We start from the raw sequence: 24899 nt of genomic DNA on the forward strand, positions 1-24899 counted from the left end.
CATGATACTGATTTTAAAACTTCTGTGGTGTGATCTACAAATCTGTAACAAAGTCAGACTATGAACAAACAGAATTTCTAAAAACATCTATTGCACTTACTGAATTAAAGACATATTCAGCAGTTTATTTTTTTAAAAGAGTGGCAGCTCCTTCATCAGGGTCTGAATTTTAAGTATTTATTTTCTTTCTTTTTCTAGTATGGTGTTCTTTTTTTTCTTTTTAATTATTTTTAGGTAGAGTTTACATAGCACTGACCCTCAAAAGTATGGATAAGGATGTCTGATCTTCCTAATCTCCTTGGTTTAGCTCTCTATATAGGTTTCATATAACAAAGAAAGGTTCAAAGAGTTGAATAAGAAAATGTCTTATTTTTACCTCTGGTGTGCCTTGGGCTGAGAAAGCGTTATATGGTGGTACAATATTTGTAACATTTTCATATCCATCTGGTAACAGCTCAAGGTTTGATGTTTTGAAAATCTAGCAAGCGTCAAAACACATGAAGTTAAAAATATTCTAGATTGTTACTAAAGAATAATGTATTTTTGCCCCAAGTATCCCCTTAAGATTAAGCACCCTGAAACTAGGTTCTATAATTTGATAAATTCCACTGGCAACAATGAGAGAGAGAGCTTTATCATTATTACTGTCTTCAAAATAGTAGAAAATTCTATAAATGCATGCGATCTCAGGTAACTAAAAGCTCCCATATGAAATACAAAACAGGGCTTCGAAGGTGGCACTCTCATGATTCTCCTTCTTTTCCAACTATTCCTTTCAGCCTTCTTTGTGGGCCCCTTTTCTTTCAATTGTATTTAAATAATGTTTCCCTGTGTTTAATCCCCAGTACACTGCTAGCCTCATTTTATATTCTCTCCCTGTGAGATTTCATTGACCCTTAAAATTTTATCCATATCTAATTTGCTTACGATGCTCAGCCTTCTAGACTTGTATATTTAAGGACCTGATGGACATTTCAGCTTGGATGTCCAAACTCAACAGGGCAAAACTGGAATTTATCTTCTCTCACCCCAGGTCTGCTTCAGGTTGTGCATTTCCTCCTGCTATTATTAGCATCACTAGCTAGCCACTCACACCAGATACCTAAAAATCAGACTGAACTCTGTCCTCACCTCCTTCCTCCAGTCAATCACTATTCAAATCCTGCCAATACTGCTTCCTAACTATTTCTCAGATCCATCCCTCTTCCTCATTCCCGCTAACATCCTAATTCAGGGCTTTGTCATCTTTTACCTGGACTATTGTCTTAAGACTCCAACTTGAACGCCTTGCCTAGTCCAGGTCTAAATACAGACTCCCCAAACTACCTGAAATGCCTCTCTAGCCACATCCTTCCATTGTTTAGGACTTGTCAATGGTTTCCATTGACAGAAGTTGAATTCTAAGCTCTTTAGGACAGTGTATAAACCCTTCTATGACCTGTCCCCAAAACATATACAGTTAATCCTTGAACAACATGGGTCTGAACTGTACGGGTCCACTTATATGTGGATTTTTTTCAGTAAATATACAGTACTGTAAATACATTTTATCTTACGATTTTAAAGAACATTTTCTTTTCTCTAGCTTACTTTATTGTAAGAATACAGTATAAAATACAATATACGAAATATGTATTAATTGGCTGTTTATGTTATCAGTAAGGCTTCCAGTCAACAGTAGGCTATTAGCAGCAAAGTTTTGGGGAGTCAAAAGTCATACGTAGATTGCAGGACAGTACCCCTAACCCCATGTTCAAGGGTCAACTGGTTTATCTCTTATCATGGCTCACTTTGTATTTTACACTCTTGAAATACAGAAAAACCTTTAAATTCCCCCAATAATACTAAATTAGTATTTGTCTCCAAGACTTTGCCAATATTTCTCTTCTGCCTAGAATTCTCTCATCTTGCATTTCCATGTGATTAATTAACTTTAGACTTTTTCATGACTCATGTCAACTCTTTCAAGAAGGCTTCTCTGATTCCCAGGCAGGTGTGCATGAAAAAAGGGATCCTATGGAAAGGAACCTCACAGGGTGATCTGATCATAAATTCCTAACTGGGCAGGTCACAGTGGGTAGCCACACTCTAGGCCTTTCACGTTTTAGTAAAAGGTTTATCTTTGTCTTAACCAAGCCCTGTCTATTGTTTCACACACCTTTGAAATAAGCCCTAACCACCCTCAAGGGAGCACAGGTTAACTATCCTGTAATTCAATCCTGCCTTGTTTTCTCCCACCTCCATGTAATCTTCCTTATGTTTCTTCCTTAATTTCAAATGCATAAAGAGCTGCAACTCCAGCATATTTCATCAGTTTGGCTCAAATAAACTCTTATAAACTTTCTCTACAGCTTTGAATGTTCTTATTTCAATACTGGGCTAAGTGACCCTTTCCCTTGTAGATAAAGAACCCTGATCATACTCTTCATAGCACTTACCATATTGATGTGAAGTGATGTGTTCCAATGTCTGCCTCATCTTATTTAAGCAAAGGAATCATGTCCTAGTCTTCATTCTGGCTTCAGGCCCTAGCACTGTGCCTAACACATAGTAAACACTGAATAATTAGTTTGCAACTTGTTAACTTCTCTAGAAAACATGAGTTCCTTTGCACTACTGACAAATTTCTCTTTTTACTTAAGCTGAAATTCCAACTCATATGAAAAGGTGGAGTTGTAAAGTATGAGAAGTACCCACAATTCTACATCACCTCAATTCCATGTTCATCCATGACTGATATATAGTTGGCATTTGTCTCATTAGGGTAAGACAGGAGGACATCATAATGGACCAACTTGGCTGAATCCAGTCCAAATTTCTTCCACTGGGTTTGGATTTTCTTGGCAAGTAGTAAATTTTGTTCTGTTCCTGCCAGATGAGGGAGCTTTGTAAAAGAACTAAAACGAAAATAAAATACCAGTGGGAGTTAAAGACTACTATATTCAGATGATGTGCCTAAGAACTATTCTAGATTCATTACTCATACTTTAGACATTAGGTTGTCATTTCTATAGAAGAGATATAAAAACCACAGCTAGAGATATGAGTTTCTAGTCCTGCCAGTGAGGGGGAACAAAGTTTACTACCCCAAAATATGCCTTTTGGGATATTGATTATGTTAAGCTGTTTTTTGTGGGGTTTTTTTTTGAAGAAATTAAAAGCCTCAGATAAAAACTTTTGACCAGCTCCAGGAAGGGGGATACGTCATAGATAACTATAGTTTAATCTGAACTAATTGAGGGACCTACCAAGGCCCATTTGATCAAAGTCCTCTCTGTGTCCCACTGTTAAAGATGGCCCAGCAAACATTTATTTACCAAACATCTGCTTTCCTACCTCCATGTGACTTGCCTTCCTTCCCTTTGAAGTTCCAAACCACAAGCCCCCTTCTTTGTAGCACAAGATGATGTATAAGCCTGAACTGCCCATCACCGGGCCCCAATATTCTTATGGAACCTCCATGTGTACATATGTATTACATTTGGTTATTTTTCTCCTGTAAACTTATCTCATGTTAACTTGATTATTAGTCCAGTCAGAAGAACTGAGCAGGGTAGAAGGAAAATTTATTTTTCTGCCCCCCACCCCAGCTTTAAAATATTTTTGTGTAACTGCAGTTTCCACATCATACTCCCTCAGCAAAGAACACATTCCATGGTAAACACATTCCATCAGCAGGGGCTCAGGTATGAGAAAACACCCTGGACGAAACGTCACACCTCTATACCAACGGTACACCTTCTTGCTGCTCATCAGTAAAGGAGGACATTTTGAAAAAAGATCATAATGTTTGCCAGAGACCAGTTGGGCAGTCTATTTAACATAATACATCTACTGTTGTTCTTATCACGTTGCATGCAATTGTTTATTTATCTCATTGAACTTAAGTCCATGCAATTTTATTTTTATATTCCCTAGTGCTTAGTTCCTGCTTGTTATCCAGGAATTATACAATATAGGTTTGTTGAATTGAGTTTGAGCAATGTTCTCTTGGTTCTGGGTTCAAATGACTTGGACCATTTAAATGACCTCACAAACATCGTTGTTAATGAGGTTCACTTTGCTTAAAGTAAATAATATTTTTAAATAGTTTCCCAAACCCTTTCCTCTTATCAGTAAAACAATAATAGTCTTGTAAATTGGATTTTTAGTCAAACATAGAGCAACCCAAAAAAGACTGGAAGAAAATTAACACTTATTGAAAATTTTCCACGTGCCAGGAATCTGACCAGGTACTTTCACACGGGTTATCTCATTTAATCCTCATAACCCTTCTTCCATGTGTCCCTACTTTGAAAATAAGGAAACAGAGAATACTTAAATAACTTGTTCAGTGTCATAACTATGAAATGCCAGAGCTAGAATCTAAGTCTCAGTTGTCTGACCTAGAGAAATACTGATATTTTTAAAACATTCATCTGAGCATATTTTGCAATTGCTTAACACCCTCCTCTAGCTCCCTAAACCCTGCATTATCAAGTTCAGACTCCAACATGGCATATGGGGCTCTTTTTCATCTGATCCACTCTTCCACATTTCCAGCTTCATGACCCACCAGTCCTCTTATAAACTTCTCTGCTCTGTGTCGTCTACTAGCATACTCATTTTTTTCTCCTGAAGTGGCCACCTTTCAGCCTTTGCACAAGGTCTTCTCTCATACATAAACGTGCTATTTACCTGAACCTCCCTCTGTCACTACTTCTAGTCATTCACCTTTCCCACCTGCAAGCTATTAATTATCCATGAGGACTCCTCAAGCATCTTCTCTGAAGATTTCTCTTCTATAGCATTAAATCAAAACTGTAGGTTATAAGTATTTAATATCTTAACATATTTGTAAAAAAAAGCATTAAAGTTTTTATAGACAGAAGTTATTTTATATGCATAGAAACAACAATGAGGCTGGGCATATTGAATTTCTACTTTATACAATTTTTAATTGTTTTATTTCCCACAGCGAGCAGATAGTATCCATCTAATAAGGAAAAAAATATGTATTTTCTTAAATTAAAATGGAAGATTAACCATGAACTTCTGTCTCCTATCTTTTAAAGAACTCACTGAGATGAAATACAGAAGTGCAAAGCAAGAGCAGCAGGGCATAACACCCTTTACTTTACATCTGAATTTCTCCTTATGGTCCCAAGATATGCATTACAGCTCCAGTATTATATATGCACACTGTAATGTTTAGAACAAACATGTACAAACAAGAACAGCTATTTTCTCTTCTGTGTTTCTTTTAACAGATGAAAACTTTTTGTAGCAGATCTCAGCTGAATTTTCCTCCCATCTAATTAGGCATAATAGGGTCATATACCGGTTCTCAAACTAACCATTGCCAGAGGGAAGAGTTATAATGATTGGATTACGGACAAATCAAGAGATTCCTGGGCTGAAAGAAAGTAACCCTTGCTGAACACATGCCCTCCTGAAGGAGGAAAAGCAATAGTTAAGGGTCTACCAAGACAGTGGCTGGAGAAATATCATTGTTCCCTCTACATTAATTCCTTTAACACAATATTGTACCCTTCCTTTCCCTCCTAGACTCTTTTGTGGATCACAAATCCTCCAGATCTATGATCAACAATTCTCTATCCTCAGTCCCTTCTCTGAATGTTTGCTTGACCTCCTCTCCTTAATAGGTTTCTTCAGAGGACTCTGTTCTCCTGATGGCAAAAGATAACTCTCTCGAAGGTCATACCAAAAGTCATCACCTTCTCCACATTCTAGATACTGTGAAAACTGAACATAACTCCTCTTCACTCAAGTCTTAGGCTCCTAATTTAATATATATCACTCTACCGTTATTCTTGTCATCTTGTTGGTGTGCAATTTCCTTATTCAGTAGGATGTAAAGGAAAGAAAAGCCAACTCCAAAAAGACAGTCATCATACAAACTATTCCTATATAACTTACCACCTTATGCTATATTACACATTAAAACAAAGTAGTGCTATAAAAAACAGACAAATTTTAATGTTTGGTCAAGAGCATCACCAAGTTTTGCTTCTAACACCTCGTGTAATTTTCTAGGTGATTTGTTTGAAACACATCCTACTGATTCTTTAACTGTCTCTCCAAACAAGCCCCTCAAAACAAACTTTTTTTTTTAAATTAGCTTCCTAATATTTGGTGTGCCCCAGTCATAAATCAGCTCAAATACCATAAGAAGGGTATAGCTGTTTTCATTCCTCATTACTATAGCTCACTCTAGTTCATCCATAAATTAAGATGGCATTTTCTGATCTCACGAAATCACAGAAGAGACAGGAAGAAAATATTACCATATTGTAGGCACTTCAACTTTGCGTATTTGATTCTAGGGCTTAGATGAAGTCTCAGAATGGGAGCAGAGAAAGAATGCTGCAGAGAATTATTAAGAAATAATAAATAAAACCTTCCTAAATTAATGAAAGACAAAAATTTACAAAGTCAAGAAGCTCGGGGAGCCATAAACAGAATTTGAAAACTACTATGCCTTGGCACGCTGAAAATTAAAGACAAAATGACATGTTATATAACTTAAATGACTATGGACTTATCAGATGTCAGCCAGAAGACACTGGAAAAAATGGGGTGGAGGGGGAGAAGGAGAAGTAGAAGAGGGCATAGAGTTTGGAAAGGGAGAAATAAAATTTTTCCTATTTAAGGATGGCATGATTGTCTAGAACACTCATAGATCTAACATGAATTTAGACAGGCCACAGGACACAAGGACAACACACACAAAAAATCAACAGTATTTCTACATATTAATAATAAACATGTGGAAACTGAAATTAAAAACAAAGACTTACATTTGCTCCAAAAAAAATTAAAAAAAACAACCAACAACTTAGATATAAGTCTAACAATACATATACAGGATCTACATCCTGAAAATTACAAAATTTGATAAAAGAAATTAAAGAAGACCTAAGTAAATGGAGAGACTTACCATGCTCATGAATGGGAAGACTGGACAAGGTTAAAATGTCAAGTATCCCAAATTGCTCTGTAAGATTAATGCAATTCCTCTCAAAATCCCAGCAAGGATTTTTCGAGGCATAAATATGTCTATTTTATAATTTATATAAAAAGGCAAAGGATATAGAACAGCTAAATAATTGTTTAAAAGAATAAAGTGGGAGGAATAATTCTATGCATTGTTAAGGCTTATGATATAGCTTCAATAATAAAGACAGTGTGCAGAGGGACATAAGCAGCATGGCGGCATGAGAAGACCTCCTGGTCTCTTCTCTTAAAGTTAAAATAAGTCAGACAACTGTAATTAAACAAAATATTCCTTGCTCAACACACAAACACATCTGACATATCTGTGTACTGAAACATCTGAAGGTGGGTGTATCTGAGTTGTAGGGGAGGGAGGACAGAGCAGCTACCATCACCGGGGAAAAAACAAAGCCACAGACACACCAACCCACTTTCCCTCCCTCCTGTTTACCCCTGTCCCACCCATCTCCAGGAACCCAGTAGAGACAGCTGGGACACCTCAGATAGCACAGCTGGCAGCTTCGGGTTGCAGGAAAGCAGCATGGGGAACTCACAGGCCCCAAACCCCATTGCCTACCACATCCCATTACAGGAGTGGTGGCCTGAGACGAAGCTTACCCAGTCACAAAGGGGATGCCCACCTCCACGGAATACAGGGCATTTTCAATGACTAGGCAACACTGCCCCACAGAGATTCAGGAAGTCTCAGTAGTACAGGTAAGGAAAACAAAACTTGCATTATATTGTATCACCATCTACTGGAAAACAAAAGAAACCTCTAGTTATCAACCTGCTAAAATTGTTAAAAGCAAAATACAGTACTTAAACAAGATTTCAACCCCTAAAATGCCTAGGCAGAGAACTAATCCATCAAGTACTGTGAATAACCAAGGTAACGAGGTAGCTCCGATCGAAAATAAACTCAAAAACATGGAAAACTATGATTTAAATCATAGTCTTCAGGATTCAGGATTGCGGTTCTGGAAAAAACTCAAGGAGATACAAGAAAACTCAAAAAGGCAGTACAATGACCTCAGGAATGTAATCAGCAAACAAAAAAAAAGGAGTATTTTACTAAAGAGACTGAAACTGTATATATATATATATATATATTAACCAAACAGAAATTCTGGCACTGAAGAACTCAATGAGATGAAGGATGAATTAAGAGAGTTTAGGAAATGGAACAGACCAGGTGGAAGAAAAAATTAGTGATCTTGAAAAGAGAAATCTAGAAATGACTCAGGTGAAGAAAAAAGAGAAAGTTAATAAAAATATAAAAGAAGTCTATAAGAACTATCTGACTCCATTAGAATGAATAATGGTGTATGAGAAGGAGAAGGGACCAGAGAGCCTATTCAAACAAATAATCTATGAGCACTTTCCAAACCTATGTAAAGAGCTGAAAACTTGAATCCAAGAAGCTAGCAGAACACTTAATTATCTCAATGCAAAAAGACCTTCTTCAAAGCACATTATATTAAAACTGTCACAAGTGAATGACAGGGTGGCGGGTTAGCTCAGTTGGTTAGAGCACAGTGCTCTTAACAACAAGGTTGCCGGTTCGATCCCCACATGGGCCACTGTGAGCTGTGCCCTCCACAACTAGATTGATGTAACTACTTGTCTTGGAGCTGATGGGTCCTGGGAAAACACACTTAAATAAGTAAAAAGTTAAAAAAAAAAAAAAAAAAAAGAAAAAGCTAATGACAAAGAAAGAATTCCAAAGGCAATCAGCGAAAAACAAGATTATAACCTATAAAGGAAACCCTATTATATTACCATTGGATTTTTCAGCAGAAACCTTACAAGCTAGGAGACAGTGGAATCAAATATTCCAAGTATTGAAAGAGAGAAATCGCCAGCCAAGAATAATAAATCCAGCAAAGTTATCTTTTTAGATATGAAGGAGAAATAAAGAAATCACACAAATGGCCAACAGATATATGAAAAGATAGCTCAACTAGCTATAAGGGAAATGCAAATCAAAACCACAATATGATACCACCTCACACCTGTTAGAATGGCTATTATCAACAAGACAATAACAAGTGTTGGAAAGATTGTGGAGAAAAAGGAACCCTTATACACTGCTGGTGGGAATGTAAATTGGTACCGCCACTATGGAAAACAGTATGGGGGTTCATCAAAAAATTAAGAATAGAGCTACCATATGACTCAGCAATCCCTCTTCTGGGTATCTACTCCAAAAAATTGAAAACATTTATTCATAAAGATATATGTACTCCTATAGTCATTGCAGCATTATTCATGGTGGCCAAGACATAGAAACAACTTAAGTGCCCTTCAATGGATGATTGGATAAAGATGTGATACATACTTTGTATATACAATGGAGTACTACTCAGCCATAAAAAATGATGAAATATTGCTATTTGTGACAACATGAATGGATCTTGAGAGTATCATGTTAAGTGAAATAAGTCAGATAGAAAAGGACAATAATCATATGATTTCACTCATATGTGGGATATTAAACAGAAAGCAACAAACAAAACAAACAAACTCAAAGACAACAGTATGGTGGTTGCCAGAGGGGAAGGGAGACGGGGAAGGATGAAGAGGGTAAAGGGGGTCAAATATATGGTGTCGAAAGGAGCCTAGACTCTGGGTGGTGAGCATACAATGCAATATACAGATGATGTATTATAGAATTATACACCTGAAACTTATGCAATGTTATTAACTAATGTTATCCCAACAAATTAAATTAAATAAATATAAAAAGACAGTGTGGTAATAGAGAGAGTAGATACTTAGATCAATTGGCAAACTAGAAACCCAGAAATAGACTCACACAAACATGTTTAACTGATTTTTGACAAAGGTACAAAAGTAATTAAATGGAAGAGGATAGCATTTCAACAGATGGTGCTAGAAACATTGGACATCCATAGGCAAAAGAATGAACCTAAATCAAACATTATACCTTATGTAAAAATGAATCACAAACTTTAACGTAAAATGTAAACTATAAAATTTGGGAGGGGGTAAGAGGGGAAAGGGGATCTAGGGCTAGTCACAGAGTTCTTAGAATGACCCCAAAAGCATGATTCATAAAAGGAAAAACTGATAACTGGACCTCATTAAAATTAAAAATGTATGATCTGCAAATGACCCTGTTAAGACATAAGAGACAAATAACAGACTGGGAAAAATGTCTGTACACCACAAAGCTGACAAAAAACTGGTATCTGAAAAATATAAGAACTCCTAAAGCTCAAAAGGAAAAATATAACTATCTAAAGAAAAATAGGTGAAAGACATGAACAGACATTTCACTGAAGAGAGTATACAGATGGTGAATAAGCACAGGAAAAGATGTTCAATAGTATTAATTAGCCATTAGGGAAATACAATCCACACTGAGGTATCACTATGCACCTGTCAGAATGTGTAAAATTTAAAATAGGGATAACACCAATGGAAAATATAAAATGATACAGCCATATTATAAAGTAGTTTAACAGATTCTTCTAAAATTAAAAATGTACAATCTAGCAATTTTCACTCTTGGGCCTTTGTCCCAGAGGAATAATCAAGTAAAACCTGTACAGAAATGTTAATAGCAGTTTTAATCATAATAGCCAAAAACTGGGGGAAAACGCCAATGTCCCTCAATGAGTGAAAAGTTAAACTATAATACATCCCTAAAATGAATGAGTGAAGGGACTGAAAGATTCAGTATTTTAAAGATGTTACTTCTCTTCCAAATTCATCTATAGATTTAATGCAACTTTAATCAAAATTCCAGCAGGCTTTTTTTTTTTTTTTGTAGAAATTGAGAAGTTGATTCTCAAATTTATTTGGAAATACAAATGACTTAAAATAGTCAAAGCAATTTTTAAAAAGAAAAATTTGTAGGATTAAATCTACCTAATTATCAGACTTACTATGAAACTACACTAAACAAGATAGTGTGGTATTGAGATATACAGATCAACAGATCAATAGAAGAAAATATAAAATCCACATACAGGCCACACATTTTATGGTCAAGTGATTCTGGACAAAGATGTCAAGGCAATTCAAAGGGGAAAGAAAATGTGTTTCAAAAAATGTGGGAATAAATGAATAATCGTATTTAAAAAATCATCAACTCTTAGCTCATACATCCAAAAAAGTTAACTTGAAGTGAATCAGTGACCTAAATGTTTGCAAGCTAAAATTATAAAACTTCTGGGGATGGCTGGTTAGCTCAGTTGGTTAAAGTGCGGTGCTAATAATACCAAGGTTGCCGGTTCAATCCCTGCATGGGCCACTGTGAGCTGCGCCCGCCATAAAAAAAAAAAAAAGAAAGAAAGAAAGAAAAAAAAAAAAAAAAATATATATATATATATGTATACACATATATATCTTCTTAAAAAAATATTTTTTCACAAATTCCCATAGGCAAAGTTAGATTACACAGAGTCTGAAGGATGAAATATAAATTGGTCAACTGGACTTAAAAATTTCTGGCCTTCAAAAACTCTACTAAACAAATACGGCCAGCCATAAGATAGAATAAAATATTCACAATACATGTCTGACAAAGATATTATATCCAGAATATATAAAGAAATCCTACAACTCAATAATAAGAAAACAAAACAATTTAAACAGGAAAATATATTTAAGCAGAGATTTTATAAGAGAAGATACACAAAGTCTAATAAGCACTTGAGAAGATGCAAAACGTCAGGGAAACGCAAACTGAAAGGACAATGAGATGCCACAACACATCCATTAAAATGGTTAATGTTAAAACAACTGACAATACTGTTGGCCAAGGTATGGGGCACTGTACACTCAGACATGATTGTTAGAAATGGAAAATGGTACAACCACTTTTAAAATCTGTTTGGCATTTTCTTAATCAGTTAAACATATGCTTATCATCAACACAGCCATTCCAAAAAAAAAACATATGTCCACAGAAAACTTATAAGCATATGTTCAGAGCACCTTTAGTCACACTTATCAAAAACTAGAAACAACACAAATGTACATCCACACATTGTAGTATATTTGTGTAATGGAATACAACTCAGCAGTAAAAAGCAATAAACTACTGATACATGCAACAACCTGGATGAATTCCAGAATCATTACGCTGAGTGAATGAAAACAGACACAAAAGGGCACAGAACTGTATGATTCCATTTACCTAAAATTCTGAAAAAATGCAAAGGAATCCATAGTGACATAAATCTGATCAGTGATTGCCTAGGGCCTAGGGTGAAGGGAGGAATAAATTGAAAAGGGCATGATGTAAATTTTCTGTATCATGACTGAGGAGGTGGTTTGCTGACTATACTATATACCTGTCAATACTCTCAAATTGTAGGCTTTATATGGATGCAGTTTATTTTATGTAAATTATACTTCAATAAAGCTGGAGTATTTCTAATGACACTCCTTTAAAAGAGTCTGAGTATAGTACTAAATATCATAGGGGCTACCTTCAAGGAGTTCTTGATAAATGCCCCAAATATCACTGTTTTTCATGCTTGGAGACTGGTGGATTTGCACTGACTCTTTTGCTTCCATTTTGTCCTATTTGTGTTATTTATATTTGCAACATAGGATAGAGGTTAAATTTGTGGCAGATGGAATCTGAAACTTTTACCTCCTTTCCTCTAAATCAGAGTTTACAACATTTAAGTCTTCCTGACGTCATATAAAGTTAAAATAACATTGTTGATTAAACCCAGGCATGAGGAACACAGAATAACATTCAGTTTTAGCCCAAAGTTACATGAAGTTGAAACAATCTCTTAATAAAGCAATCAGATACTTTTTTTGTAGATGAAGTAAGGAAAGAAAGACTCCCACATCATTCAAATAGTTTTTACCCTAAGAGTGGTTCAAAGGGACATTTAAAATTACCATACATGAATGTGGTATCATATAATTTTACACAAAGGAGATTACCTACATGAATATAACCAATTTTAATACACTTCTCACTTTGCAATATTTTAAACGCTTTATTTTTAAGATCAAATATGCAAAACAAACTTACCGAAGAAATGATTTAACATTTTCAGCTTTCATCTCGGACACCAGGTTCCACCGTAAACTTTGATGGTAGCGCAGTGATGTAGTCGTTTCTTTGAGAGGCTTAAGAAACCAGCCTGGGGAAGAAGACACACATACACACATCATTGGTGTTAACTACTGTAAAAACTACAAGACAAAAAAAGCCCTTCACTAAGAAAGAGATCGTGGTGAGTTTTACAAAAATATTCATATTAAATGCAGAAAACCTCCAAGTTCTGCTGTGTGGTGTCATTCTGAATTGGTTAAAACAAATTTTATATGAGAGTTCTTTTCATTTTCCCACATGTTGCTTATCAAGGGAAGAGCTTTTTCCTTTCTTGTTCTCCCCCGGGAATCTAGTTCTTAGCACAGTGCAGGGAGCTAATTAAATCAATATTCCACAAATATTAATTTAATAAATGATGAGGGAAGGGCCGTTTTTTGCAGAGCTGCCCATATCCATTGCAAGTTTTGACTCATTAATGATGCTTCCAGCTGAAACAATTGTTTTCATCCCTGCGGATAGTGGCAAACCCCAAATTGTCTTTCAAACAGCCCTTAACAGTACCTTGAACTCAGCGAGCAATAGATCTGGATTTCAGTCACACTGTATTAGGAAGGCCCAAACGCATTCCATTCCGTTTCCAGTTTGGCTGAAATTCATGGAGTTCACCCGTTCGGATTGAGTACTGAGCTCAGCTGGCCTGGCGAGCCCAGCAGAGTTTTCTTCGCGGAGGCGGACCAGCCCTGGGCTCAGGAAGCGGTTTGTACACTTACCCACCATAAATCCTGCCAGGAAAGATGCCAGCGCTGCAGCCAAGCACATCCAAAGGTACAGACGGCCCTTGGACTTCGCCATGTCTTCTTCGCGACTGAGCTCGGAGCGCCGGCTGCTGTAAGGGGCCTCCGAGCTGCAGATGAACAGAGAGAAGGTGCACCGAGAAGGGGTGAGGGCCCGGACTCCCGCGGGGCGTGACCAACGCTGACCTTCAGCAAAGCCCGGCCTCCACCCTCCAGGACCCTCCTGAGAGGAGTGGAAATCAGCAGGAAACAACTCCTGGCTCCTTTGGTCTCCTGGGGGCGTGGAGCAGCGAGAGAAAGCTCTGCAGGAGGAGGAGACAAATGCTTCCTGTTGTCCTGCGATCTTCCAGTTGTCAACAGACCCTCCAGTCTGTTGATTTTACAGTAATCTGGACCGAGTGTGCGTGGGGACTACTGAAAATGTCCCGACTTGTGTCTTAAAGAACTCTACCTGCCGCTTTGCCACCCCCATTCCAGGAATTGCTTAATTTTAGCTGCGAAGTGCATTTAAATCCTGTTTTTCCTTTGCTGTAGATTATCCTGCTGCCACTGGATTCTTTGTCCGAATTTCTAACTGGTTACACTTGGGAAGCTCTTCGGGTTCTGCCTGCTCCACTATAACACAGAAGTTCCTTCACCACGCATCAACATCAAAACTCACAGGCTCCATTGAGTTCTTTTGTTCCCCCTTAACTGAACAAGTCTCCAAATTTCTGTAATCCTCAATCACTTTTGCTGTCACTGGGGTTTTTCACTACCTCACTAGCATGTTATAGGTTCAGATAAATAAGATTCACTATTGAAAGTGCTTTGCTCCATAACTGACAGTAGGTTCTCAACAAATGTCATCCTCCCTGTCCTTCCCCTCCTCCCGTATTATAGATGTTTCTCTTTAAAGTGTTTAGAAAGTTTGCGAAATGGTGCTCCTTGTAAACAGCACTCCTGTATCCATCCATTTTGCCCCAGCAGAAATCTTTAGCAACTCATGGCTGAATTCCTCATATCCGACCAAAAGCAGTTTTGCAGCCAAAGGAAAAATGCTTGGTGAGTGGATTGTGAAAAGGACAGTGCATCTATGGCCCCCAATCTTCACTGCTTTGTAGGAGGCCCTGATGATCTTAGCTGTGAGAAATAACAGAAACAGAACCGCTTGGAAATTGAGTTGGAGCTGCCATCTCAGAGGAGGTCCCACGCCTCGAACTTTGGGATGTTTAAAATGAGCAAAATAACCTTTGGACTGGGATAAAGCAACATGGTATTCCAAACAATTGTTTGCAAAGTAGATATTCTGACTACAGGACTGAAAGTTAAAGACATTCTTTAGCACCACCGTGTACAGCTAAAGAATGACTTAGTTTATCTGCACCTCCAGAAATTCCCTCCTTGACTTATTAGCACCAATAGATATTCCTTCCTTCTATTAATGTGATTACTCCCTTTCCCTTTCTCATAAAAACCCTTTGCCTTCAGCCCTAATCAGAACATGACCTGCGTTTCTGCCTGCATCCGTGCTTTCTGAGTAGCTATTCTTTTGGATCTCAGATAAATGCTTGTTGCCTCTCCCTTTGCCATTTTATTTTAGATTAACATAGTTAAGGCACTTTACTTTTCTCCTAAGGAGTTGACAAAAGAGTCTAATTTCTTTTTCTTACACTATAATTGCTGGTGTATGTATCTGATGGTTTTTCTCTTGGAACGTCTGTGGAACCCCTGATAGTTAACTTTGAACCAAATATCTTTAGTGAATTAATTGATTTCATGTTTGTATGTTGTTAAAGCCCAGTTTCTACTTTAACAGTTGGGTGACAAGGGTCTCCCGTACGCCACAAACAACATCAAATGTTACTTGTGTCAGTATACACAAAAATGTGTTACCCAAAAACTTTGAGGACTGGTTATACAATTTATTAATTTCTAGGCCCTTAGCCTTTTCTATCTGCTGCCCATGGGACCATTGGTTATTGACTACATTTCTCTCCAAAGGCAGATCCAAATCATCTCTAGAAAAAGGTTTGCTGCAGAAAGAGAAGGTAGAAAATTAAAATGATTAAGTTACCTGTGAAATGTGTTTTTTCCTACTCCTGTCTCAATTACATAGCTAAAATTTGATTAATAGAAGAAATCAGTGTATTAAGTAGCACAGTTTCCAACTTGACTAATCTTCCCAAATTAAAATTAGATTATTCTTAAATCAGAATTTATTGAGAGGCTATAGCATGCCAGACATTGTAAAAAAATTCTGAGCATATGATCCTTGCCTCTAGGGAGCCTACAATACAATGAGAATGTAAATATTGAATACGTAATTAGATGTAACGTTTTCTAATAAGCAGTATTACCTTACGTGTGAAGGTTGTCGTTGTCGCTGCCTCAATAGGTGGCATCTACAATCTTTATCTTGCCAATCCATTGTAAAAAGTCCGATTAGCTGATTCAGTATGTCTTTGGCCTTTTGTTAATACAGATACAGATGCATTATTTCACTTTAACTAACCTTGTAATAGAAGGTTGCTATCAGTTTCTAATTTGCATCTTGGAAAATATTTGCTTTTTGCAAGAACACTTAACAAAGCCACATGGTTGATTTATGCTAACCCCTTTCAGTTTTTCCTTCAAAGCGAAAAAGTGTATAAGGAACTTTTTGTATTGGAAAATCCACCTCTCAATAAAGCAATTTAACACATTTGATCTGTTCATTATTCATTGAGCCTCTCAAATGACAGAACTGTCTTTTCCATTCACAAAGTTAAATTGCTCCTACATAATCATCCCCCCCTTTTCACATTGTAGAAGACGCAATCCTGCAATTTCAAAGTTCAAATCCCATCACATGGGTCACAGTGAGGTTTGAAAACAAAGTGACATATGTCCTAATACCGCAGTATATGTAAATTCCTTAATGACCACACCAATAGTTAAGACTTAATAGAGAAGGAATAATGTTTAACTGTGTCAAATTTCATGTTTTGTTTGAAGATGTTGCCTTATCTTTCATAAGAGAGAAATCACCTAGATGCTCACTGTACACATATAGACATGTCACTAGTGACATCACAAGGTGACATGATGATCTGGTCATCCACATAGCAATATTCACTTTCTGAAAAATTGAAAGGTTGATGTTATGATGGTTGAGAGTCATGACAAGAGATACATTCCAGTTGAGTATTTCTAAAATCCTAGGTCTAAAAACTGCCAAAAATCCATTTCAAACTTAAAATGTTAGAATGTTAGTACGTTGTACATTGCACAATACACCATAACCTATAGATCAGGTGAGAAGTGAGACACAAGTGTAGGCAGGGAGAAAAAAGTAAAAGACTAATAACAGTAAGTGAGGAGAAATTTTAAAAGAAAAGCAGAAAATCATGATTGGATGATTTCCTTCTGATGTCACAATTACTCTACTCAATAGTAAATGTATAAATTAGGAAATACCCACTAAGTTAAACTGTGAAACAGAGAGAGGACCTTCACCCATGCCCTCCTATCAACACAGGATGTGTGTACCATGATGTTAACATTCCAGGTGGAAATTTGGCACTGGTAAGTTCTATTATTTGGCCTGTAAACCAAATTTTCTTGCTCAGTATTTCTCATTCCTCATCAACAAGTGACTTCCGTCTATTTCCCATGATAGCTTTTACCTCACAGTAAAATCAGGGGCTCCCTCATGCTGTTTCTTCCAACATTCTCATCCTCTGTCCTCATTTACATCCTCAGTCCCTGTGGACCTTCAGTATCATTAGGTTATGACTAAATCTCTAGATTCTTCATCTTGCTTCTAACAGCCCTTTTCTATTCCATCTTACCTGACACCTATTTTCACTTGATGATACCACTTTCCCTAAAATCAGATCAATTTCCACTTCATGGGGAAGTGGAACTGACTCCCACGGGGACTCATGGGGTCAGAGAGGAAGAATGGAGCTTTGCTCTGCCAACAACGAAGTTCTTACCCTCTAACTCTATCATTCAGTCCTTATTCTCATCGTTGTTCCCAGGTAAGCACTCAAAGTTCTCCCACCTTCTGCAGTTGTCACATCTGTTGTGCAGACGTGGATGCACCTCTGACCCTTCACTCTTTGTTTCGTTTCACACCTTGCATCCAATCACCCAGTAAGTTCTATTGTCTCCGCAGTCAAAATATATGTTGAATCCAGTAGTCCTCTAATCTTAGGCACAATCATCTCTTATCTAGACTTCTGCCACAGCCCCCTAAGTGGTCTCTGCCCCCACCCCTGCTCCTGTACAGACATCCTTGACTTAGTAGAGTTTTCTGTCAGAGGTAACAATCAGAGCATGTTATTATTCAAATCCGTCAAAGCTTTCTCATTAAACTTAAAGAAAAATTCAGACTTCTTGGAGTGGCTACCAAACCCACTTGATCTAGCTTTTGACTCTTGCCTCTCTTTGAGGGAAGGGAATACATGCAAACCAAATGCATAAACACTAGGAAACCACCACATCAGCAGCAATCACCAGCATCACAAAGAACCAGACAATCCCAAGGGAGGCCTATGACTGTGCTCTCCTAGTGACAGTGTAGTATGTCCATATGCCCACACATGAAGGAGGCATTGGTGAGGCATTGGTAAATGACAAATGACAAAGAAAACCAACACAGTAAGAAAAAGGTATTCAAACTTTTATAATTGGGGCAATTATTAGAAAAACTAAAATCATTTCATTGTTTCACTTCAGTGAGCTGAGATTCTTGAATTAACTGGTAGCTCTTCTTGACCAGCTAGAATGACCAAGGACAACATAATTCATAGCAATAGCAATACAATTCCTAGCCTGCAAGCCCTATCCATAATAAAGAACAACCCTACAGTTCCCTACACTGCGTGACCAGTATTTGGGATTCAATGTTTTTTCTCTTCTCTCTAAATCTCAGACAACCCGGAGAAAGGCTGCCAGACACTTGCTAAGCTTCTCCTTCTATCAGCTTTCATGCAGAATGCCTTCTTTATCATATTTCCAGACAAGAAAGGCTACTAGTGAGTAATTGAAAGAGGTTTTCAAATGATGGAGTGGTGAAGTTATTGCTCACCCTGGTTTATACATAAAAAGATGGTGAAGAAGATATAAGAGTAAGAGAACCATGGTGTGGCCCAAGGAATGTGAAATAACTGGGTCAATGAATGTTCTCTGGCTTTCACAAGGACCAAAAGTTTTACAACCTTCTATCCCAATTCCTAAAATACAAGTCATTCTTCCACAACAAAATTCAATCTCTAACCAACATAGACATTTTATTTCCTCCTCCTTAAAAAGTCTCTTTCCATAAATAAGAATGTTATTAGATTATCTCATAAAAATTCCTTTAAGCTGGAACAAAAATCTGAGTGCAACTTGCATATTGAAGAATAGGATAAAAGCCCCTACAACTAAATAAATAAAACTGGATGATAAATGTGTAAAAAAAAAAAAAAAAAAAGAAGGATGATTATAGCCATCTGCAGACACTGTCACAAGTTTTTCTTCAAACAGACTTAAAAAACACTTAACTCCAACAACTCAAAGATAAATAGACCCCCAGGACAATTATCCTGGTCGTTCTTGTTGTCATCTTTGTAAAGAAAAAAAAGGTTGTGGTGTGCAGGCATACTACAAAGCTGGCATCTAATATTAAAACACTGTGTTTTCTGAATTGCTTAGAGAAGAAAAATTATGTCCTTGTAATTTATTGACTTGCAGAGACCACCTACCCCAGCCAAATACAGCCAAGGAGAAAGATTCTATACTCGTGAAGCATTGGCTTTCCTGAATTTTACACCTTTTCTTATTTGATTAGCTTTGGTAAAACCAAATTTAAAACTGATCCATAAATACAGAATTTAGAGTGAGGTGATTCCTGTTTACCTTCCACTTTAAAAATTACTTTGAATACTTGCTCTGCAGGCATTGGGAAATGGCATCTCACACGAGAGAAAAGGTGTTTTGCCTGTAATTAAAACAACTCCTCAAAAAAAAACAAAACAGAATTACCATATGATCCAGCAATTACACTTCTGGGTATTTATCCAAAGAGAACGAAAACACTAACTCGGAAAGATATCTGCATCCCCATGTCCACTGCAGCATTATTTACAGCAGCCAAGATATAGAAACAACCTAAGTGTCCATCGGTGGATATGTGCATAAAGAAATTATGCATTTATAGAGGATGCCAAAAAATATATACATATTTTAAAAAAGGACAAACTAGTAAAGTTGTAATAATATATATCAATAACAAAAGATGAATACAAGTCACATTTGACTTCTGCAAATACAAGAAGTGCTCAAAAGTAGCTACCATCAGCATACTTTTAATACAGTTTTTTTCCTTTCTTAAAATGTGCATACAAGAGGAGGAGAAGGAGGAGACCACAAGCCACAAGGAAACAAGATGAAGTTTGAATAGTTTCTCCTATCCCGGTCTTTGCCTCTTCCGTTGGAAAGAAAGGACTCTGGGGTTTTTCCTGTTACCTGGCCAATGACAGAGCCTTCTAAGGACATTCCAAGACAGCGTACAGTCCTGTGGTCTACTTGGAAGTCCGTATAGATAACATTTCAAGGGAGATACCCTGTTGGTTTTGACTAGATATTCATATAAACTTTTTAAAGAGATGAGTGCTAGGGCTAACCCTTATCTGTAAGTTTTGAATGTATATTGTTTCTTCGCATGTACAAAAAACCACACATTTTTTCCTAAAAAAAAAAAAAAAATGTGCATACATTTTTTGGTACCCCTGGCATATAATGGAATATTATTCATCCATGAAAAAGAATAAAATCCTGCCATTTGTGACAATATGGATGCATTTTGCACCTTGAGGGCATTATGCTAAGTGAAATAAGTCAGACAGAAAAAAGATAAATACCATGTGATCTCACTTATGTGGAATCTAACCAAAGCAAACAAAACAAAAGAACATATGCAAACATCTATTCTCTAGCTTTGTTTGCTGAGAGGACCTGGGAGCAGCACATCTCAATAGCAGTGAACACAGTTATCTCCCAGGTCTTGGTTTCTAAATATTATGCACCGCTAAGTAGACCAAGGATCTTTGGAGAAATGGTTTATTCCAAGGTTGTGGCAAAGAAAATACAAGATAATAATTGTGGAACATCTTAGGCAGAAAACCAAGAAAGTACTCGAAGAATAATGGAGATACATCAAAAAGACAGGGAGGGCAACTTGAAGCAGCTGTTCCACATCAAATTTGAGACAATTTGACATCAAAATATATGATCCTTGTACCTAATTATAACTCACTGAATAAAATTGAAAATCACGAGTCCAAAAAATTATAAAGGAGTGGTTAAGTTGAAATATTTAAATAAGCTTAAAGTTTAACAAGAAATAAGCTATTTACATAGTTTCAAAGTAACTCACCACAAAAATACTTAAGTAAAAAGAGAAAAAGTAAGTTTAAAGTGGGGAAACTTGGCAAACACCGCCTTAACCACGTGATCTAAATAAACATTATCAATAATGGGCCCATCGAAATCATGTACCACTAGATACAATTCAATAAAAACACAGCATCACTTTTGTGATTTTTTCTAATCAAAGATGCATAATCCATTTCTAATCATGAGAAAAAAGACACAATCACTTGGAGAAAGTCTACAAAATATCTGGCCTTCCGCCTTCAAGATAGTTAAGACTGAGGAACTATTCCAGAATAAAGGAACTAAAGAGACATGCCAAATAAATGCAACTCGAGATTCTAAATTGAATCCTTTTTGTTATAAAGGACTCTTTGGGAGAACTGGCCAATCTTGAATGAGGTCTGAGGATTAAATGTCAGTGATGTCCCTGTGAATTTCCTGGTTTTGATGGTTGCATTGTGGTTACGTAGGCGCATTCTGGGATTCGGTCATTGTTCCTTGCTCTTCTGGTGAGCAACAGGTAGCGTGCCTTCACAGAATGATCTCTGAGTGGGGGAAATAGGGGCTCAAGCCATTGAATTTGATGGCCTCTCAGTCTGCCTAATTCACAAAGCGTGCATGGTAAGCACTAGATAAGACTTTAAGTGAAGTGCAATTCCATTCATTTTGGAGAGAAAAAGCAATTCACTTCCAACTCATTCTATTTTTAATTAGTGGAAATAGAACACACACACAGGTAGACACTATATATATTTAGAGGAGAAGTAGAGTTGAGAGACTAGTTACCCAAATCTGTCCAATTTAAGTCATAAAAATGTAAATCGGCACTTTTGTAAACTTCCCCATTTCCAATTTGCAAATATTTACAAACTTAAACTAATAATGTGTTACACAATTTTATTTCTAACACAGAAAACTTCAGCTGTCTCAGAAGTTTATTGTCTTATATTTCATACTTCTAAACCGCTGTCCTTTGAAAGTTGATTTGCCTTCATTTCTTTTTCTTCTTTTTTATTTTTTCCCCTTCATTTCTTTCTTTTTTATTTCCACTCATTCTCTGTAAAAATAGGATTATCTTGGTGTTTCTTTTTAAAGGGATAATTATCACTAAGAATTTTCAGAAACTAAAAGTGTAGTTATATGAAGTCATTGACATCCATAACCAGTTTAATTTACTGTTTATACCCAAAAAAAAACCACATGAGGTCCGATGTAATTTAACCTATAATGTAAAGTACAACAAAATACTTACTGTATTTAAAAAAAAACAAAAAAACTCTATTGTCAACCACATCACCTGTACCCTACATCATTATTGGCTTGTACTTTTGGTATATGTCAGGTTCCATTTTGCAAGCAACATACACTGACTGACTAACTTGAGCAGAAAAGCAATAGTAGCTCATAGAATTTTGCACAAGATTAGAAAATTGAAAAAAAATAAGTGGGGGAAATCAAGGTGTCCAGGCACCCATAACTCTGGCACAAATCATGTCACAGGAACAACCTGGTAAAGATGGTGTGGCTGCAGCAGCAGGACACTGGATGGGACCAACCCAGCGTGGGGAAGCACTTGCTCTTGAGACCATCTCCCCTCTGCCACAGCCCTAACCTAAAAAACACTTAGATCCTGTGCCTGTGCCCTAGCTTCCTGGGGCAGAAAAAGAAATGTCTAGACTTTACAGCTTCTCTAGCGGGAAAGAGTTCTGAAACCATGAAAAATCACGGAAGGGACTATTCCACAAACATAGAGAGAGGTTTCAAATGCTAGATGACCAAAACTATGCCAGCAAATGATCAGATAGTCCCTCATCTGCCCGCTCAGCATCTACATACATTATTCTTCCTATAGTTACATTTCCCAAAAACACATCCTCATTGGATAGTTTTATAATTTTCACACTTAACAAGACTATGCTCACCCCTTTCCAAAACAGACACAAAAATGTGGTAAGAGCATCATGTAGGGAAGTGTTTCTCAAGTGAGTTCCCCAGAATAGCAGCAACAATATCACTTGGTGACTTGTTAGACGGGCAAAGCCTCAAGCCAATCCTAGAAGCATTGAATCAGAAACTGAGTAACCTGTGTGTAACAAGTCCCCCAGGTGGACTGTGATCACGCTAAAGTTTGAGAACCACTGGTCTAGAGTGATTGATCTTGACAGTCAAACAAAAATAGAGTTGCTTTTTTTGCAATGGGAAGAATCAACTCAAAGGCTCAGAGTTACTGTAATCTGCTGCAAGTCTAGCATTTCTGAGTTAAATCCCATTCTTCTTCTCGTTCTGTCATTGTTCTATCTCCATGGTCTCATCCTATGAGCAAAACTGAAAAGCTAAATACCAACCTCATACCCTGTTTACATGTTATATTGAGGAGAGGTAGAGTTTGCCACTCTAAAATATGCCTTTTGGGATATTGGTTATGTTAAGCTAGAGAAAAGAAAGACTCAGAAAAATCCTTGATTTTCCCTCTAACTGCCTAAAGGGAATTTAGATAGAGGACCTGCTCCAGGAAGGGAGATATCATCATAGACATCAATAGATTAATCTAAACTGAGTGAAGAATCTCGCAAGGACCATTTGAAGAATCTCGCAAGGACCATTTGATTAAAGTCCTCTCTGTGTCCCACTGTTAAAGATGGCGCAGCAAACGTTTATCTACCAAACATCTGCTTTCCTACCTCCATGTGACTTGCCTTCTTTTGAAGTCCAAAACCACAAACCCCCCTCCTCCTTAGCTTAAGATGGTGTATAAGCCTCAACTGCCCAAGTGTCCCCAAGTCTCATATTCTTATGGCATTCTCCAATATCCATACCTACTAAATTTGGTAATTTTCTCCTGTTAATCTGTCTCATTTTAATTTGATTATTAGCCCAGCCAGAATAAGCTAGAAAGTGGGAGGAAATTTTTTTTTTTTTTTTTTTTTACTTTACTTTCCCCACTAAGGGCTTAGGGGAAAGTCAAAGGACTGGGAGGAAAATGAGACCTGAAGTCCTCCTGGAGGCCGGGATCTTCCTGGCTTCATAGTTGCCAAATATTTTTATATAACTTTTAGAATCAACTTCCATTTTTCACTGAAAAACCCTGCTTGGTTTCTAGTTTTAATTTGAATTAGAATTATTATCGGACATACATTATTTAACAAATGAAACTATTAAAATACATTACCAGAAATATATTTAAATATCTTACCAAAAATAACATAGTTCTTTGATGTAAATAGCTACAACCAGTTTTAATAAAGGAAAAAAGACCTCGCTAAATTTGCATCATAAAAAATTAAGAAAGTAGAAAATACACCCTGGTTGCTCTTCATAATTGCCTGTAAAGGGAGAATATTTCCACAAGGTGGCAGTAGTGCATCAATTCCGGTCTCAGAAAACAAATACAAGCAAACAAAGCAAAGTTTTTATTCCTGGTTAAAATAGGCCGTTTGAACTCATTCTAATGTACAAGAACTAAGCAACTTGACTTAATATACTTTTATTACTTATAGTCTTGGATGATGTTAGTGGTTTGAATTATTTTTCATTCTAATAAGTTTAAAGGAAGTAGTGCTATGCATATTGACTGATTTGACATGTAAAGGTATTTTATTCTGTTTTCAGAACTATCCCGTCCAAAAAATTGTTAACCTTCCACTAATGATGAATGTCGTTTTATTTTCTTA

General features: G+C 36.9%; 1 protein-coding gene across 2 annotated transcripts in view; it reads right to left on the reverse strand.

The window, feature by feature from the left end:
* NAALAD2 (N-acetylated alpha-linked acidic dipeptidase 2) overlaps positions 1-14185 on the reverse strand; it is a 48985-nt gene extending 34800 nt beyond the window's left edge. The window contains exons 1-4 of one of the 2 annotated variants that reach the window (XM_074335619.2): positions 13819-14185; positions 13025-13136; positions 2711-2897; positions 377-478 (exon numbers count right to left, since the gene is read on the reverse strand). In XM_074335619.2, the coding sequence (XP_074191720.2) occupies positions 377-478; positions 2711-2897; positions 13025-13136; positions 13819-13900 (483 nt within the window). In that variant the 5' untranslated portion in view covers positions 13901-14185. The remainder of the gene's footprint in view (positions 1-376; positions 479-2710; positions 2898-13024; positions 13137-13818) is intronic. The other variant, XM_088791519.1, reaches the window with a different exon arrangement.
* Positions 14186-24899: the final 10714 nt, after the last annotated feature.

Source organism: Rhinolophus sinicus, chromosome 14, assembly GCF_057876585.1.
Source record: "Rhinolophus sinicus isolate RSI-liver-muscle chromosome 14, RSI-T2T, whole genome shotgun sequence".
Lineage (NCBI taxonomy): Eukaryota > Metazoa > Chordata > Mammalia > Chiroptera > Rhinolophidae > Rhinolophus > Rhinolophus sinicus.